This window comes from Macaca nemestrina, chromosome 9 (genome assembly GCF_043159975.1).
Source record: "Macaca nemestrina isolate mMacNem1 chromosome 9, mMacNem.hap1, whole genome shotgun sequence".
Taxonomy (NCBI): Eukaryota; Metazoa; Chordata; class Mammalia; order Primates; family Cercopithecidae; genus Macaca; species Macaca nemestrina.
In genome coordinates, this window is record NC_092133.1 from 82,622,897 (window position 1) to 82,640,339 (window position 17,443).

Below are 17,443 nucleotides of genomic sequence, written 5' to 3' on the forward strand. Positions count from 1 at the left end.
TCACATGTAATATACATCTTTCAATGAGAAAAAAATGGAAAAAATCTTACCATTATCATTAGTTAAATTGAGCAACACCCCAATGATGGCCCTCATGCAGTCCTCCACTGCTTTGCCTACATGGTTAGTTACATTCTGGTGAGGCAGAGGCTTACTGTCAGCTAAGCATATGCTGTCCTCAGCGCGGTTGTACTGTTGAATCAGTTCTTCACAATGCTGTAATGCTCTTAAAAGGAAATAAAATATAGACTATTATAGTAAATAATAATAGGTACACAGCAAATTTCTATTTACTTGAACCTAAAGGCTATCGGATGAAATTTCACTTTATTTTGGAAAAACCTGATACCTTAAAAAAAATTATCCAAGGAACGTTAAAATTAAAAACTCATGGCAGAAGTTTATATCTGTACTATCTACATTTACCACTAGTAATCTCTTTATTTCCAAATTGTCTCGCATGTTATTGATCTCTCCAATATGAGACAGACAACAACCCTTTCTCAAACAGTGCAAATGATTAAAGAGCTAATGTTGGACACTTCTGAGGTAGTAAATGTTATGACTACATAACAAATGTTAAAGTAAACACAAGTATTAAATATTTCATACGCATTAGAGCAAATCATTATTTTTATTATCTTAACTACCAATGTGACAATATAAATCATTATTTTTTAATTTAAGTTCATTCAAACTGACATGTCTCCTTGACAGTTATCCAAGGGGATGAGTTACATCCAAGGATTCTCAAGATTCTACCCAAAATAACAAGGAAATATAATCCCTAAATGGATCTAGTATTTCTAAAGACACTGTTTAAATCATCAAGTCCACTATTTTTATGTTTAATACAAATCAAGTAAGCTGGCTCTATCAGTTGATTCTTCATGCATTATATATCACACAAAATTAGAAACCGTATCTAATCTATGCCTAGTTGCCCTTTAAAACATACTGAGGAAATTCTGTGAAAGTTCTTAATATTTTACAACCATTTGGTCAGGAAGGTGTTCCTCATGTCTAACCTAAAATAATTTGTTCTTCTGGTATTGAATGCTGGTCAGGATTACCATACTGTCATTGGTAACTCAACTGTTTTTAGACTGGGCTAAACTCGGGCTTTGAAGATGAAAGGAGGTTCAGCATATGTTATTTAATCTTTCTGTAAGCTATCTCTGAATTGATTATGGTTTCTGCTGAAAAGCTTAAAAACCTAGAGATAAGTGCTCTTTTACAAACACTCAATTCTGACCTCTACTGCCACTTCCAAGACATGTGGCCTGATTTTCCTAATCACAACGAAAGAGCATCTGTCATATGAAATACTTCCTTTTACAAGGTACTTGCCAGAGGTTATGAAGTATACACAAGAGATATTTTTAAATCAGAAACAACATATACAATTTTTCTTGTCAATTTAAAAAAGAAAATGAAACCAGAAACATTTAACTTCAATAATCTTTGGTAAGGAAGGGTAATAACATGGTAGCAACCAACCAGAATGCATGCGGTAAGAGCACTAAATATAGGCAAGGCACAGTGGCTCATGCCTGTAACCCCAACACTTTGGGAGGTCAAGGCAGAAGAATCACTTGAGCCCACGAGTTTGAGACCAGCCGGGACAACACAGCAAGACCCTGTATCTATTTAAAAAAAAAAAAAAAGTGCTAAATGTATATAAAATAGGCCAGGCACAGTGGCTCACGTCTGTAATCCCAACACTTTGGGAGGCTGAGGCGGGCAGATCACCTGAGACCAGCCTGGTCAACATGGTGAAACCCCGTCTCTGCTAAAAATACAAAAATTAGCCGGGTGTGGTGGCGCACACCTGTTGTCCCAGCTACTCATATTCCGGCTGAGGCAGGAGAATCGCATGAACCTGGGAGGCGGGGGTTGCAGTGAGCCAAGATCATGCCACTGTACTCCAGCTGGGGCTCAGAAAAAAAAAATAAATAAAATAAAGATAAATAAAATATACAAATGAAAGATACAAAATGTACAAATCCAAGACAAAAAGGGAGATTTTAAAAACCTACAGATTAAGAAAAATCTATTGAGACTAAAAATTTGAGACTATTGAAAATTAGAATATTGCCTAAACATAAAATAGTAGGCAACTAATAATGTGTGGTATGAAAATGGCATTGAGGTTATATTTTTTAAAAGAGTCCTTTTCTTTCAGACCTTATGTACTTAAGTATTTATGGATGAAATAATACCTGTATTTGTTTCCAATAATACAGCAGAGGGAATGGATGGGGTTATAGATGGAAACCAGACTGGTCATGATTGATAATGTGTACATTACAGTTTATTAAACTATTTATATTTGAATTCCTCTAAAATAAGAGGTTAAAAAACAGATAAACTAGAGTAAGACTGCAATGGGCCTTTGATAAGGCTGACTTCAATAAGAAAGTCGTACATATATCTAAAGACAGTAAGGAATCAGAGATTTGAGAAATTAAAACTATTTTTTCAAAGTAGCGATTTGGAGAAAGTTAACTCCAAGTAGTATTGTTCTGGATAGGCTAAAAGCCAGAGAACTAGGGCAGATATCAAGAACTAGGACAGAGATATCAGGAAGAGGCTGCTGTAATAAGATAAAACCAGGACTGGAGACATACTTGGGAATTTTACCTGCGCAGAGGTGACAGCATTAGCCTAATTGTGATGAAATGTGGGAAGAAAGAAATGTGGAATGGAAGAAGCTACATACAGATATGAAAAAACAGGTCTAAATAAAGTGCAGAAGAAGAGGGCTAGAAAACTCCATTTAAAACCAGAATGAGGAAAAATGCTTAGTATTTACTATATGCCAAGTATTGTTCTAGGCTTTGCATATTAACTAATGTAACTCATTAATATGTATCACAAATAAGATACAAAAGATACTTTTAAAGTCATTTAAATTTTAAAAATGTTTTTATATGTATTTTTAATATACACATATTTTAAAATGTCTACTAAGTATATATTTCTTACAAACATACAAATTAACTCATTCAATTGTAATAAAAATCCTAGGTGGGTTAGACACAATTATTATCCCCCCTTGTAAAGAGTTTGGTTTGTATATTACAAAAGTGATACAGCTGAAATTATCAAATTGGAATCCACATATTCATTTTGCGTCCAAAATCTGTACTCTTCAAACTTTCGTTACACAATGTGAACTGATTCATAGAACTCAACAGAGTACTTCATGGAGGAAGCTAATCCAAATTTCTTTCATTTATGATCAATCCAAATGTTCAAAATAAGTAACAATGTTAACTGTTAACTAATAAACAAAAAACTTACTTAGCTGATGAAACAATAAGTTGGGAATCTTTATATGCTATCAAGTAGCTTTGATTTTCGGGATTATGCACAGTTACCTAAAAGGGAAGAATATGAGATAATTGTGACAATCCAAAACTTTCATTCATTCACAACACCACATTCTGCCTGGGGCGTAAAAGATATAAAAATGAGGAAGAAACAGTTCTTGTTACCTAAGGAAATAATTTCACAACCCACAGGTTCCAGATGTAAAATAAGAAAGCTAATATTTTACGAAAAAATTAAGACATCACTGTTATAATTATTCATTCATAATTAACATATTCTACACTATATATTCACTGTAACAAATTGCCAAACACACTGAATGTCAGAATAGAGCAGTCCTCAACTTACAAATAACGTAAAGTTCATAAGTAGATTCATTTAGAATACATTTTTACAAAGAAATATCTGTTATCTACTGTACCCAAAGCACTCTAGAAGACATATGGAGCGATTACAATTTAATCTGGCCAGAGCTTTTAATTTATACCACACTATTTTCCCCACAGTTTTTTTTTTTTTTTTTTTGAGACGGAGTCTCACTCTGTCACCCAGGCTGGAGTGCAGTGGCACAATCTCAGCTCACTGCAAGCTCCACCTCCTGGGTTCATAACATTCTCCTGCCTCAGCCTCCCGAATAGATTGGACTACAGGCACCTGCCACCAGACCCAGCTAATTTTTTGTATTTTTAGTGGAGATGGGGTTTCACCGTGTTAGCCAGGATGGTCTCGATATCCTGACCTCGTGATCGGCCCACCTCGGACTCCCAAAGTGCTGGGATTACAGGCGTGAGCCACCGTGCCTGGCCTATTTTCCCCACAGATGTTTTTAAAATAACCTGGTGAACAAACCTATGCATGCTGAAATTAGCTGGCAGTATAAATTCTAATCTACACGGAAGTGGGTTAAGTCCTTCATAAGAGTCAAAGACCAAAATATACTTACTGCAGTTCAACAGTATCATTCTCCAAAGTCAAATATTATGACAAGTCACGCCTATAAACAATTTGACTCAAATAAAAGTCAAATAAACAAAATGCTAATAATAATTTAAAAATAAAACTTGATTGCATTTCACTATTGTTATCTACAATGTAGTCAAGTAGAAATTCACATTAAGGAAATTCACATTAAGGAAAAAAAAGCTGGGCTTGGAGGGGCCCAGCAAGGTGTAATGCCTGTAATCCCAACACTTTGGGAGGCCAAAGCCGGCAGACCACTTGAGGCTAGGAGTTTGAGACCAGCCTGGCCAACATGGGGAAACCCTGACTCTACTAAAAATACAAAAATTGGAAGGGCATGATGGCACACGCCTATAATCCCAGTATGCAAGAGGCTGAGGCATGAAAATTGCTTGAACCCTAGAGGCAGAGGTTGCAGTGAGCTGAGACAAGGCCACTGCATTGTAGCCTGGGTGACAGAGTGAGACTCTGGCTCAAAAAATAATAATAAAAATAATAAAATCTTAAAAAAAGATTGGCATATATAAACAAACAAGCATAACATTTCATTTGCAGTAACAATACAGGTACTCCTAAAATATAAAACTACTCATTTAGCTTGTTTATTAACTGGTTGCTCAAAAAAAGTACTGCTATTTCTATCTGGATTAACAGAAGTGAACCCCCAGGGGTATATAAAATATTTGGCAGTCTCTCTCACACACACAATCACAATTAAGATTGAATAATTTTTGCCAAATCATCCATACTTACACTTTCTAAAACTCGTAAACATCTCTCTGCTCCCCATAGTGAGGCTACCAGTTTCTCTTCATCCTCATCTCTACTTAAATGATCCACACATTCTTTTACTAGGTGAAAAGAAACAAACGTAAGTTAGTATTTACCATCAATACTTACCAACAGAATACTTTTAACTAACATTAGAAGCCATCTGTACACACGCTATGAACATGCTGGAACCTCTCTGAACATTTTTTATTCTAGGTTTCATACTGTGAGATTTTGAAATATATCATACTCTGTAATTATTTTGTTTCCATAATCCCCCAATATCAAAATGTTAATGGCCTTTTTTTTTTTTTTTTTGGAGACAGAGTTTCACTCTTGTTGCCCAGGCTGGAGTGCAATGGCACAATCTCAGCTCACTGCAACCTCCACCTCCCATGTTCAAGCAATTGTCCTGCCTCAGCCTCCCAAGTAGCTGGGATTACAAGCATGCAGCACCACGCCTGGCTAGTTTTGTATTTTTAGTAGAGACGGGGTTTCTCCATGTGGGTCAGGCTGGTTTCAAAATCCTGACCTCAGGTGATCCGCCCGCCTCGGCCTCCCAAAGTGCTGGGATTACAGGCGTGAGCCACCGCGCCCAGCTGGTCGCTTCTTTAAATGTTAGAAATTTGCAGGATGCTACTAAAAAAAAAACAGACATTTCCAAACGGATACAATTATTTTTTGAAGTATGTCAATGGAGTGTTTTCTTCAGGCTTTAAATAATATATAAAAACATTATAAATGTGAATATCATACCTTTATCTACAATATGATCCAGACCACCCAAAAGCCGGAGTTCTTCTTTAAACCAGTCTCCTGCTCGTTTAGAAGTAAGGGACAGTAATGTCTCCATAGCTAAATGCCCAGTCTAAAAACCAGAAGCATCATTAATGAATATTAACTTTCAGCAATAAGTCTAGAAATTGTTTCTTTACAAAACTTTACTGCATGCTACATGTAGTTTTTTAATACTACTTTTATACATAAAATTGAACTAATTTTCAATTTTATCAGAATAGTCTACATTGAACAAAGTTTAACCAGCTTTTCATAGAGAAAATGTGCTATTAGTCTATCATCTATCAGTTTAATATTATACATATATATAGGTACTCTTATTTCTACAGCATAGAAGTGTGGAACTGCTAAGTCAAAGGGTACATGTATTTTTTAACTGTAAATCAATATTGGATTAATTTACTGCAATGGATTTAACAAGTAACGCTCTCAGAAGCAAAGTCAGTTGCCCTGAATCTTCAAAAGCACAAGTTATCACTTAACATTTTTGTCTGAGGACACAAAATGGTAACATATTGCTTTTGTTTGTATTTTTACAATTACAATAACCTTGAACAGTTTTTCACATATTATGTTTCTAATATGAGACTCCTGTTCATTATTCTTTCCATATTTTCCTTCAAGACTGATTGTCTTTTCTTATTATTCGGTGTATTTTGTCTATTCTGCATACAAATCTTTTGTTCATTTTAGTGTTGCAGACTGACTAGTTTTAAAGGGCATACTGCAGGCTTAGCAGCTCAGATATTCATCATGTGGCCATGATAACAAAACTGTATACAAATAATGCTTTAGGACCACCACCTTCTGGTACAAAAGCTAAGAGCCACATTCACAATCTGAGTAAAGTTTTTATTGCTCTTTATTTCACTTTGGCTGTTGTTTTTCTTTTTAAAGCAGACAGCCACTTCCCAACAAACAGCAATTTGGTTCCTGCTGTAATAAAGGAACTTCAGCATAACAAAATAAACGCTCTTTAACTAGCAAAGACTGACAAGATCTGATTTTTCTCCCTAAATTTCTCCCTTTCGAAAGATGATGGTTTACATTATCAGGTCTATTTGAAAACTGCAAAATAATTAGATATTTAGAAACGCAAATAACAGATATTACCAGTGAAAACCTTAGGATTGCACATTTAGAAGAGATCTAGAATATTTTAATCTACTTCTTTTAAAAAAAGTTGTTCTCGGCCAGGTGTGGTGGCTCAAGCCTGTAATCCCAGCACTTTGGGAGACCGAGGCAGGCTGATCACCTGAGGTCAGGAGTTCAAGACCAGCCTGGCCAACATGGTAAAACCCCATCTCTACTAAAAATACAAAAATTGGCTGGGCGTGGTGGTGGACGCCTGTAATCCCAGCTACTCGGGAGGCTGAAGCAGGAAGAATTGCTTGAACCCGGGAGGCCAAGGTTGCAGCGAGCCAAGATTTGTGCCACTATACTCCAGCCTGGCCGACAAAGTGAGACTCCGTCTCAAAAAAAAAAAAAGTTCTCCAAGGTGACAAATATAGAACTAGAATCCAATACCACAAAAAACAGATTCAATTGTGCCCATTTTTCATTCTGTCCCTCAAAGAGTAATTTAGATTGGTTCGGTTGTGTTAATTCATGAGTCATACTGGCAAAGCTGAAGCCTAATGAGGCATTCTTTGTTTAGAAGAAAGGTGATGGTAATGTGATATTAATAATTAAAACTTGAGTCTTTTTAGTAAGTTTTGGTTTTGTTTCTATTGGCATAAAAACGATTCTTTGATATTTTAGGTTATATTCAGTATACTATAAGCTAGCATGTAAAAACAGCCTACTATTCAAGCATTTTATTTGAAAACTGGAATAGTCCTCAGAGTTAAAGCACAGTCAAATCACTAATCAGAAAATAAGAGCAACAGGCCACAAGGTGGCTCACACCTGTAATCCTAGCACTTTGGGAGGCTGAGGCACAAGGGTCACTTGAACCCAGGAGGCGGAGGTTGCAGTGAGCTGAGATGGTGCTACTGCACTCCAGCCAGGTTGACAGAGCCAGAGAGTTTCAAGGCAGTGTAGGGGAGCCCCCAGGCAGGTCCTTCAGAAGGTATTCCAGATCAAGGCATTGTTATCACAGGAGATGACACCTCCATGCAAGTTTTACTGCCCCTAAAACCTTCCAATGGGACAAGATATGGAGGTGGAAGACAATCATATTGATAATCTTGACCCTGTGTGGACCTAGGTTAAAGTGTGTGTGTCGTCTTCATTTTTAACAAAAAAAGTTTTAAAAGTTAAAAAATAATTTTAAAAGCAGACAAAAGCTCACAGAATATTTTTGTAGATCTATACAATTTGTGTTTTAAGCTAAGTGTTATTATAAAAGAGTCAAGAGTTAAACTTAAGGGAGCCAGAGTGTATGGTGTTTATCAAGTCTGTAGTAGTGTGCAATAATGTCCTCGGCCTTCGCATTCACTCATCACTCACTGACTTACACAGAGCAACTTCCAGTCCTGCAAGCTCTACTCATGGTAAGTGTCCATATAGGTGTATCTTTTAAAATCTTTTATATCATATTTTTACTGTATCTTTTTTATGTTTAGATGCACAAATTTTACCACCATTGTGTTCCAACTGCCTTCAGTGTTCAATATAGTAACATGCTATACAGGTTTGCACCCTAAAAGCAACAGGTTTTACCATACAGTCGAGATATGTGGTAGGTTATAACTTCTAGGTCTGTGTAAGTACACTTTGATGTTCACACAACAACAAAATCACCTAACAATGCATTTTTAGAACATATCTGTCATGACGCAAAGCATGACTATATTACTATTTTAAATTATCTTTTCATGGCAAATCAGCAATACCAATATATTCAAGAAAGTAAGCAACTAGTAACAAAACTAATGTGTAGAGGATATTCATTGTACAAAACAACATAGTAAATCTACTGTACAATTTAAAACAAAAATATTCAAGAATAGCTAACATTAGTGGGGAAAAAGAGGAATCCTAAAATTTACAACTGTGCTCTGGCTTAATCATATGAGTAAACTATTTAATACAGTGTAGGAAAGTTTCTATTCTGGTATTTATCATCCTAATAAATTCAACAAAATATAAGACAAATCCAATTATCAAGTTTATCATGTTATTTAACAGCATACCTGAAATGAATCTAAATGTCGAATACAGAGAAAAAACTAAAGGCACATTCATCCAACTATGCAGGCAAATAAAAATTATAGGCTCAAATTTATTCTTTTATAGCATGAAAAAATTAGTAGACACTAAAAATATAGAAGTAAATAAAAATTACAGATATTTTGGACAGGTGCAGTGGCTCATGTTTGTAATCCCAGGAAGGCCGAGGAGGGCAGGTCACCCGAGATCAGGAGTTTGAGACCAGCTTGGCCAACATAGCAAAACCCCGTCTCTACTAAAAATACAAGAAAATTAGCTGGGTGTGATGGCACACGTCTGTAATCCCAGCTATTCAAGAGGCTGACGCACAAGAATCGCTTGAACCCAGGAGGCAGAGGCTGCAGTGAGACGAGATCACACCACTGCACTCTGGCCTGGGCGACAGGGGCAAGACTTCATGATTTGCCATCTGAGCACACCACCTCTCTCCACAATCTTATAAAGTGAAAAGTACTGAATACATGTCAGTTTTGTACTTTGCTGTTTAAAGTTAAATTGCTCTCCCATCCTCCACCGTAACCAGAATGTATTACCACCTCTACCTTAATTAAAATAGAGAATAGAGCAAGAGCCTTAAGTCACATCTGGCTAGCACAAAGCATCCTACAAATTTTTGTGGCAAATGCTGCAGTCTTCAGTTAAGTAAGTGTGGAGACACTGGCCTTTTTTTTTTTTTTTTTTTTTTTGGAGACACAGTCTTGCTCTGTTGCCCAGGATGGAGTGCAGTGGCGCCAATCTCAGCTCACTGAAACCTCCACCTTGCCTCTTAGGTTCCAGGTTCAAGAAATTCTTGTGCCTCAGACTCCCAAGTAGCTGGGAATACAGGCACCCACCACCATGCACAGCTAATTTTTGTATTTTTAGTAGAGACCGGATTTCACCATACTGGCCAGATTGGTCTTGAACTCCTGGTCTCAGGTGAGCCGCCTGCCTCGGACTCCCAAAATGCTGGGATTATAGGCATGAGCCACACCGCCCAGCCTGGCTTCTGATTAATTAACATCTGTTCAGGAAAGCCTCTAAAATTTCCAGTTTACCCATTGTTCCTTATGTAAAATCAGGTACTTACTGTATATCCTGCCCTTACGTCAAACAACCCTGGTGTACTTCAACAGCCCTACACATCCATTCTGAATTACGCTTTCCATATAGCATATAAATCCTGGATGTGGGGTGTAATGGCATGGGGATCCCGAGATACAGATACGGCTTTTGTTCGTAAGTCCCTATTAAATGTTTCTTTCTAAAACACTGGATTTGTCACTCTTCGGCCTCTCAGCTTCCTTGGACTTTGGGGGTACGTTTGCATAGACTTGTCCATTGTGAACCAGTAGACAATAACCAATGTTTATATAGTTTTGATGTTGGAAATGTCTGAAAACCAGGTTACTTTATAATAAATATTCTTTTTGTTTGTTTGTTTTCAAAATCACAGGCCAATTATCTTCTACTGGCCTAGAAACCATTGAAACATTATTGATTGTACAAGTAAAAAGTCAGAAGAAAGCAGAACTGAACTAAAGCAAAAATGGAATAGCCATCTCACACATGGGGCATCGTGATGAGCATTAACAGCAGCTACTGGCCATGACTAAATTATAAGGAATACCACCTCAGGGGAGGCGAGGTGCCTAGGAATCTTCCTTGTCGTGTCTTCAGGGTTCTTCAAGTCCCATGAAGCAGTTAGACACCCTGAGGTACTCTGGAATAAATAGATGCTTGCCAATTGAAAATGGCAGTTATGGCAGGGGTGGTGGCTCACGCCTGTAATCCCAACACTTTGAGAGGCTGAGGGGAGATCGCTTGAGCCCACGAGTTCAAAACCAGCCTGGGCAACATGGCAAAAACCCCGCCTCTACTAAAAATACAAAAGTTAGCCAGATATGGTGGTATACACCTGTAGTCCCAGCTACTTGGGGCGCTGAGGTGGGAGGATCCCTTTAGCCTAGGGGTTTGAGGCTGCAATGAGCTATGACTGCACCACTGCCCTCCAGCCTGGGAAACAGAGCAAGACCCTGTCTCAAAAAATAATAATTATTACTATTATTATAAAATAAAAATTAAAAAAGAAAATGGCAGATGTAAATCCTCTGAAACTTTTATTCCTGAAATCCATGGAGAAAAAGAATTCAAATTCCTAATAGCCTAAATGTAGTTTCTACCCTTTTTTTTTGAGACGATCTCACTCTGCCACCCAGGCTGGAGGTGCAGGGGCACAACCTCGGCTCGCTGTACCTTAAAACTCCCTTGGCTCAGGATATTCCCCCAACCTAAGCCTCCTGAGTAGCTGGGACTACAGGTGCACACCACCATATCTGGCTAACTTTTTTGTATTTTCTGTAGAGCTGGGGTTTCCCCATGTCACCCAAGCTGGACCCAAACTCCCAGGTTCAAGCAATCCACCTGCTTCGGCCTCTCAAAATGCTGGTTATTACAGGCATGAGCCACTGTGCCCGGCCCATTTTTTCCTTAAAAAATAAAAAATAAAAAGGATTAGAAAAAATGCAACAGAAAATGCAACTATTTACTGGGCAAAAAGCCTAAATACAGATAAACTAGTTTAGGAAGTTCAGGCAAGGAAGGAAATTATGCTCAGATCTAAACCTCTGGACAAGGGGCAGGCCCTGCACTCATGAGGGCTTCCACTGTGCTGCCCCCTCTTAATATTCACCAATAAATTCTACTTCCTGTCCACCTAAAAAAAAAAAAAAAAAAGAAATTTGCCAAACTGTAAACCAAGGTTAGAGTTAAAATAATTTGCCCACAGTCACACAGCTGCTGTAACTAACCAAAGACTTTATGAAAGTAATTCTCATCTTAGAAGGAAGGAAGAAGGAACCCACCGTTATATTTTCTAGATCAAGATGCTTGTTGTGTACAGTTTCACAGAGCCTTCGGATTTTTTCTTTAATTTTGTTCATATCTTTTTCATTCAGTAGCTTGGCTGACGAAGCATCTTGTTCCAGTTCCAAAAGTCGAATCATTAGATCTAAGCTAGCTCTGTCAAGATCCATGTTCAAACGGTCTCTACTCAGTATATACATGAGGGCAGCTGTACACAGGGACAGATTCTTCCACAGGCCAAAAAAAGGAAAAGAAAAAAAAGTTCATGTAAGCAACTCCTGACATCTCAGGAAATAAGATGGTTAATGACTTTTGTTTACAAGTTAGAACACTTAAAACATATTACTAACCATGTTGGAAACTTCAGAAATGTTTTATTCAGTGGTCCCTCTAAAAATATTCTTTTTTTTTTGAGATGGCGTCTCACTCTGTTGCCCAGGTTGGAGTGCAGTGGTGCAATCTCAGCTCACTGCAGCCTCCACCTTCCGAGTTCACGTTATTCTCTTGCCTCAGCCTCCTGAGTAGCTGGGACTACAGGTATGCACCACCACGCCCAGCTTATTTTTTGAATTTTTTTTTAGTAGAGATGGGGTTTCACTGTGTTAGCCAGGATGGTCTTGATCTCCTGACCTCGTGATCCGCCCAGCTCGGCCTCCCGAAGTGTTGGGATTACAGGTGTGAGCCACCGCACCCGGCCCCACTCTAAAAATATTCTGAAGAAACATGTTTAAAAAATTAAACGCTGTTGCTTAAAATTTTCCTTTCAATGGATCATCCATATATGAATGCCTGATAGCTAGAAGAATATAAGCTGAGTTAAATATTTATTTGGCTATTCTGTGCTAAACGAAGAGTTTATAGAACATTTTTACAGATATGTGTGTGTGAGTGTGCATATATATATATATATATAAAAATTCTATTATGACATACCTCATTTTTTTTCTTTTTGAGACAAGGTTTCACTTTGTCATCCAGACTAGACTGCAGTGGCACCACATCAGCTCACTGAAGCCTTGTCTGTCTGGACTCAAGCAATCCTCCCCACTTCAGCCTCCCAAGTACCTGGGACAATCGGCAGATGCCACCATGCCCAGCTGATTTTTTTCTATTTTTTTGTAGATGGGGTTTCACCATGTTGCCGAGGCTGGTTCTGAACACGTGAGGTCAAGTGATACACCCACTTTGGCCTCTCAAAGTGCTAAGATTACAGGCGTAACCCACCACGCCCAGCCTATTCTTTATGACATAGTAGTCATATTTCAGTTTAAAATCAATAATTTAAATAATAATTTTAAATCTATATCAAACCCTTAACACATTTTTTCCCTTGGAAAACACAGCTGTGTTTGCATCTGTATATAAACCCAGGATGCTGAAATACACGTATTTGGATTTCTTTAAAATAAACCAATTGCTAGGCGTGGTGGCTCACACTTGTAATCCCAGCACTTCGGGAGGCTGAGGCGGGCAGATCACCTGAGGTAAGGTGATCGAGATCAACCTGGTAACATGGTGAAACCTCGTCTCTATTAAAAATACAAAAATTAGGCTGGGCGCAGTGGCTCACGTCTGTTAATCCCAGCACTTTGGGAGGCTGGGGCAGGCAGATCACCTAAGGTCGGGAGTTCAAGACCAGCCTGGCCAACATGATGAAACCCCGTCTCTACTGAAAATACAAAAAAATTAGCTGGGCATGGTGACGCTCGTCTGTCATCCCAGCTACTCGGGAGGCTGAGGCAGCACAATCACTTGAACCCAGGAGGCGGAGGCTGCAGTGAGCTGAGATGGTGTCACTGCACTCCTGCCTGGGTGACAGAGTGAGACTCTATCTCAAAATAAATAAAATAAAATAAAAAAATAAAAAATAAAATAAAACAAAACAAAATAAAATACAAAAACTAGCCTGGCATAGTGGCAGGAGCCTGTAGTCCCAGTTACTTGAGAGGGTGAGTTGGGAGGATCACTTAAAAAAATAAAATAAACCAATCAACTCTGGTTGAACCAAATAATTTTTTAAAACATTAATAAACTGTCTCAAAATCACTCAGATCAGGTAGTTAAAGTCAGCACACTCTACTTTTTTTTTTTTTTTTTTTTTTTTTTGAGAGGGAGTCTCGCTCTGTCGCCCAGGCTGGAGTGCAGTGGCACGATCTCGGCTCACTGCAAGCTCCGCCTCCCGGGTTCCCGCCATTCTCCTGCCTCAGCCTCCCGAGTAGCTGGGACTACAGGCGCCGCCACCACGCCCGGCTAATTTTTTTGTATTTTTTTTAGTGGAGACGGGGTTTCATTGTGTTAGCCAGGATGGTCTCGATCTCCTGACCTCGTGATCCGCCCGTCTCGGCCTCCCAAAGTGCTGGGATTACAGACTTGAGCCACCGCGCCCGGCCACGAACTAACTTCTTAGTGCTCACTTTTTCTCCATTATTATTTTGTATCTGCTACAACTGAGTAAAGGAGTTATGCTCATTCAGGGTTAAGTGCATTACTTTAGGTTTCCTAAGATGCAGGTTTTTGGGGTTTTTTTTGAGAAGGAGTCTCGCTCTGTCGCCCAGACTAGAGTGTAGTGGTGCAATCTCGGCTCACTGCAACCTCCACCTCCCAGGTTCAAGCAATTATCCTGCCTCAACCTCCCAAGTAGCTGGGATTACAGGTGCCCGCCACCATACCCAGCTAATTTTTTGTATTTTTAGTAGAGTTGGGGTTTTGCCATGTTGGCCAGGCTGATCTCAAACTCCTAACCTGAGGTGATTCGCCCACTCTGGCCTCCCAAAGTGCTCGGATTACAGGCATGGGCCACTGCACCCAGCCCAGAAGATGCAGTATTAAATTATTTATCGCCTAACCTGTATTTAGAACATAATTTCTTTAACAAAAATACAGTAAGGCCATCTCAAAATACTACTAATGATAATAATTAGCAATGATGGTTACTCTCTTCTAATTTTGGAAAATGTTAAACCTAATAACTTTTGTTATTATGTTTATTATTAAGCAAAAGCATCAAAGGCAAGGAAAATGAAGAATTTATTCCTTATCACAATGAGGCCATGTTCCAGATTCAACACTGGACAAAAACGTTTCTAAAAAATTAGGGCTGCATTTCTGAACCAGTTTTTTTCCATTCATTAGTATCAAATAATATTAAAAGATTCTTCTCAGTGCTTTCTGATTATAGAGAAAATCATGCTTACAGAATTCAGTATCAATATACTACGTTAGCTAAGATAACAAAATACAATTTTAACAATATAAAATGACAAATTAAGAAAAAATGTTTTCATGAGAAAATAAGTATTAAGCAAAAACTTCTGGCCATAAGCACTACAAATTTAGCAAATAAAATGAACTCAATCTGTAATTAGGATATATTTATAGACTATTCAGTGAAGATATTTTTTGATAGCCAAATAGACTAGTAGTTTTCAATATAAGGCTTCTCAATCTCAGAAACTTAAAAATACCTGATGGTGCTGGGAATCATCCAAGGTTTTAAAGACCATTGCTACCATCCCATGTGCTCTCAGGTGCATTCGAAAACTGGGCATGGCACATTTAGTAGCCAAGCTAATAACACTACAAGAAAATAGAGTAGGTTAGGGGGACTGGAAACAGCTAGTACATTAGTTTTTAGTTTGTGTAATACCAAAACCAGCAAATAGGAAGGGGGTAAAAGGGTCAAAGCACTGCCCATACATGATCACAATATAAAAACCATAGGCAAAACACACTATTAAAAACATACTGATGCCTAGTGCATGATTAGGTATACTGTATTTTAAAAAAATAACGTAACTGTCTTTAGTGCATTCCTTACATTACTACTACCATTAAAAGCTTAAAATCTGAACTGCCTTTCATAATACTTCTGATAAAAATTATATTTGACTGGATATACTACAAATGACTGAAAAATTCAATCAAAATTATAGTATTCAATCAATCCATTAGGAAATACAAAAGATCATCTTTTTATTTTGAGCATTTGGGTGCAAATGTAAGCACTCAGATCACAATATGCTTAAATAAATCTAATTTATTACTTAAACATCAGAGGTAAAAAGAACTTAAAATATCTTTTTAAAAAGTTATTTACTTTATTTCTTTCTGCTATTTTTTTCTTTCTTTTTTTGGAGACAGGGCCTCACCTCACTCTATCACCCAGGCTGGAGCAATGGCATGATCACAGGCTCAAACCACCCTGTCACCTGAGCCTCCCAAGTAGCTAGAACTACAGGCATATGCCACCATGACTCGTTAATTTTTTATTTTTTGTAGACATGGGGTCTCACTATGTTGCCCAAGGTGGTCTCGAACTCTTGGACACACACGATCCTCCCAACTTGGCTTCCCAAAATGCTGGGATTATAGGTATGAGCCACCATACAGGACAAAAAGATGCTTTAGCATAATGCTTTTTTTTTTTTTTAAGCACTTGAAAACTGAAGCCTATGCTATGCTAAAAAAAGGCTCTCACCACCCAGCTTTCCCTCTATCATGTAGAATCAAATTCTTTCTAAAGAAATGGATAGCATTTTAACATATCACTGGCTATATATACTCCCCATCATAACAAAATAAAAAATGTTTGGCTTTTTGGACAACATCTAGTTGAAAAAATTTAATATGGCATGCACATAATTATAAAATATACAAATAAGATCTTACCTAAGGCAACGTGTGTTTAGAGGCTGAGTGCTCTTTAAGCCACTTAACAAGTACTCAATGTCATCAGTGAACTCTTGATTTTCACCAAATTCTACGACATCATTGAAGTGCTTCACGTGCTGAACAACAGTATATAACTGCCAAGAAAAAAAAAGTTCACCCCTTTTTAACTAGGAACTAGCATATTTAAAACAATGGGCTCACTGTACTTTTACATAAGTGCATAAAATAGTTCCTTAGATGGCAACAAAAATATTTTTAGAACAATGATGGTAGGACAAAAGAAGTTTGTGGTTCAAAACTGAGTATCAGTATACTGATACTTGTTGAAGATATTAAAAGGCTAAATGTTACATACAAAAATCTATCAACATGCAGTAAACACTGTATATGGCTGCTTACTTCTTTGTCTTCTCGTCTGCATTTCAGTGCAGTAACTATATCTTGGTAGGGCTGAGTAGGTATTGTCACAGTTTTTATCACTTTGGATGGTGGCGCAGGAGCCTTAAAAACTCCATCATCTTTTTGATTTGGTTCCTTTGAAGACAGCCTCACCTATTAATAAAGGTATTAAATTAGTTGTTCTAAATAAATATATAAAAATAGGAACATCTCATCTATCTGGCAAATTCAGCTTCCAAAAAAAGTAAATAAAGCTTTTCAAAAAGCGGGGAGCAGGGAGGCCTCTCAAAGGTCTTTAGAAATACTTTGAATTCCATGCACTAACAGGTAAGACATATGTCTGTCTGCACACAGAAGAACCACTCAAGGATTCCTTCTGGTCTTTTTTAAACTTTTTATTTCACAATTTGTCGTTTGTCTCTAGTACCATTAGAAAGACTAAAGAACCACAATTGCATGCAAAAATAGCTTTTATAAGCAGAAAGGGACA

General features: G+C 37.8%; 1 protein-coding gene across 3 annotated transcripts in view; it reads right to left on the reverse strand.

The window, feature by feature from the left end:
* Nucleotides 1-17,443, reverse strand: part of LOC105495982 (WAPL cohesin release factor) — an 86,369-nt gene that overhangs the window by 17,566 nt on the left and 51,360 nt on the right. For all 3 annotated transcript variants that reach the window (XM_011765999.3, XM_071069843.1, XM_011765998.2), the window contains exons 6-13: nt 16,954-17,106; nt 16,552-16,688; nt 15,348-15,459; nt 11,883-12,110; nt 5,824-5,935; nt 5,050-5,147; nt 3,307-3,383; nt 51-226 (exon numbers count right to left, since the gene is read on the reverse strand). In XM_011765999.3, the coding sequence (XP_011764301.1) occupies nt 51-226; nt 3,307-3,383; nt 5,050-5,147; nt 5,824-5,935; nt 11,883-12,110; nt 15,348-15,459; nt 16,552-16,688; nt 16,954-17,106 (1,093 nt within the window). The remainder of the gene's footprint in view (nt 1-50; nt 227-3,306; nt 3,384-5,049; nt 5,148-5,823; nt 5,936-11,882; nt 12,111-15,347; nt 15,460-16,551; nt 16,689-16,953; nt 17,107-17,443) is intronic.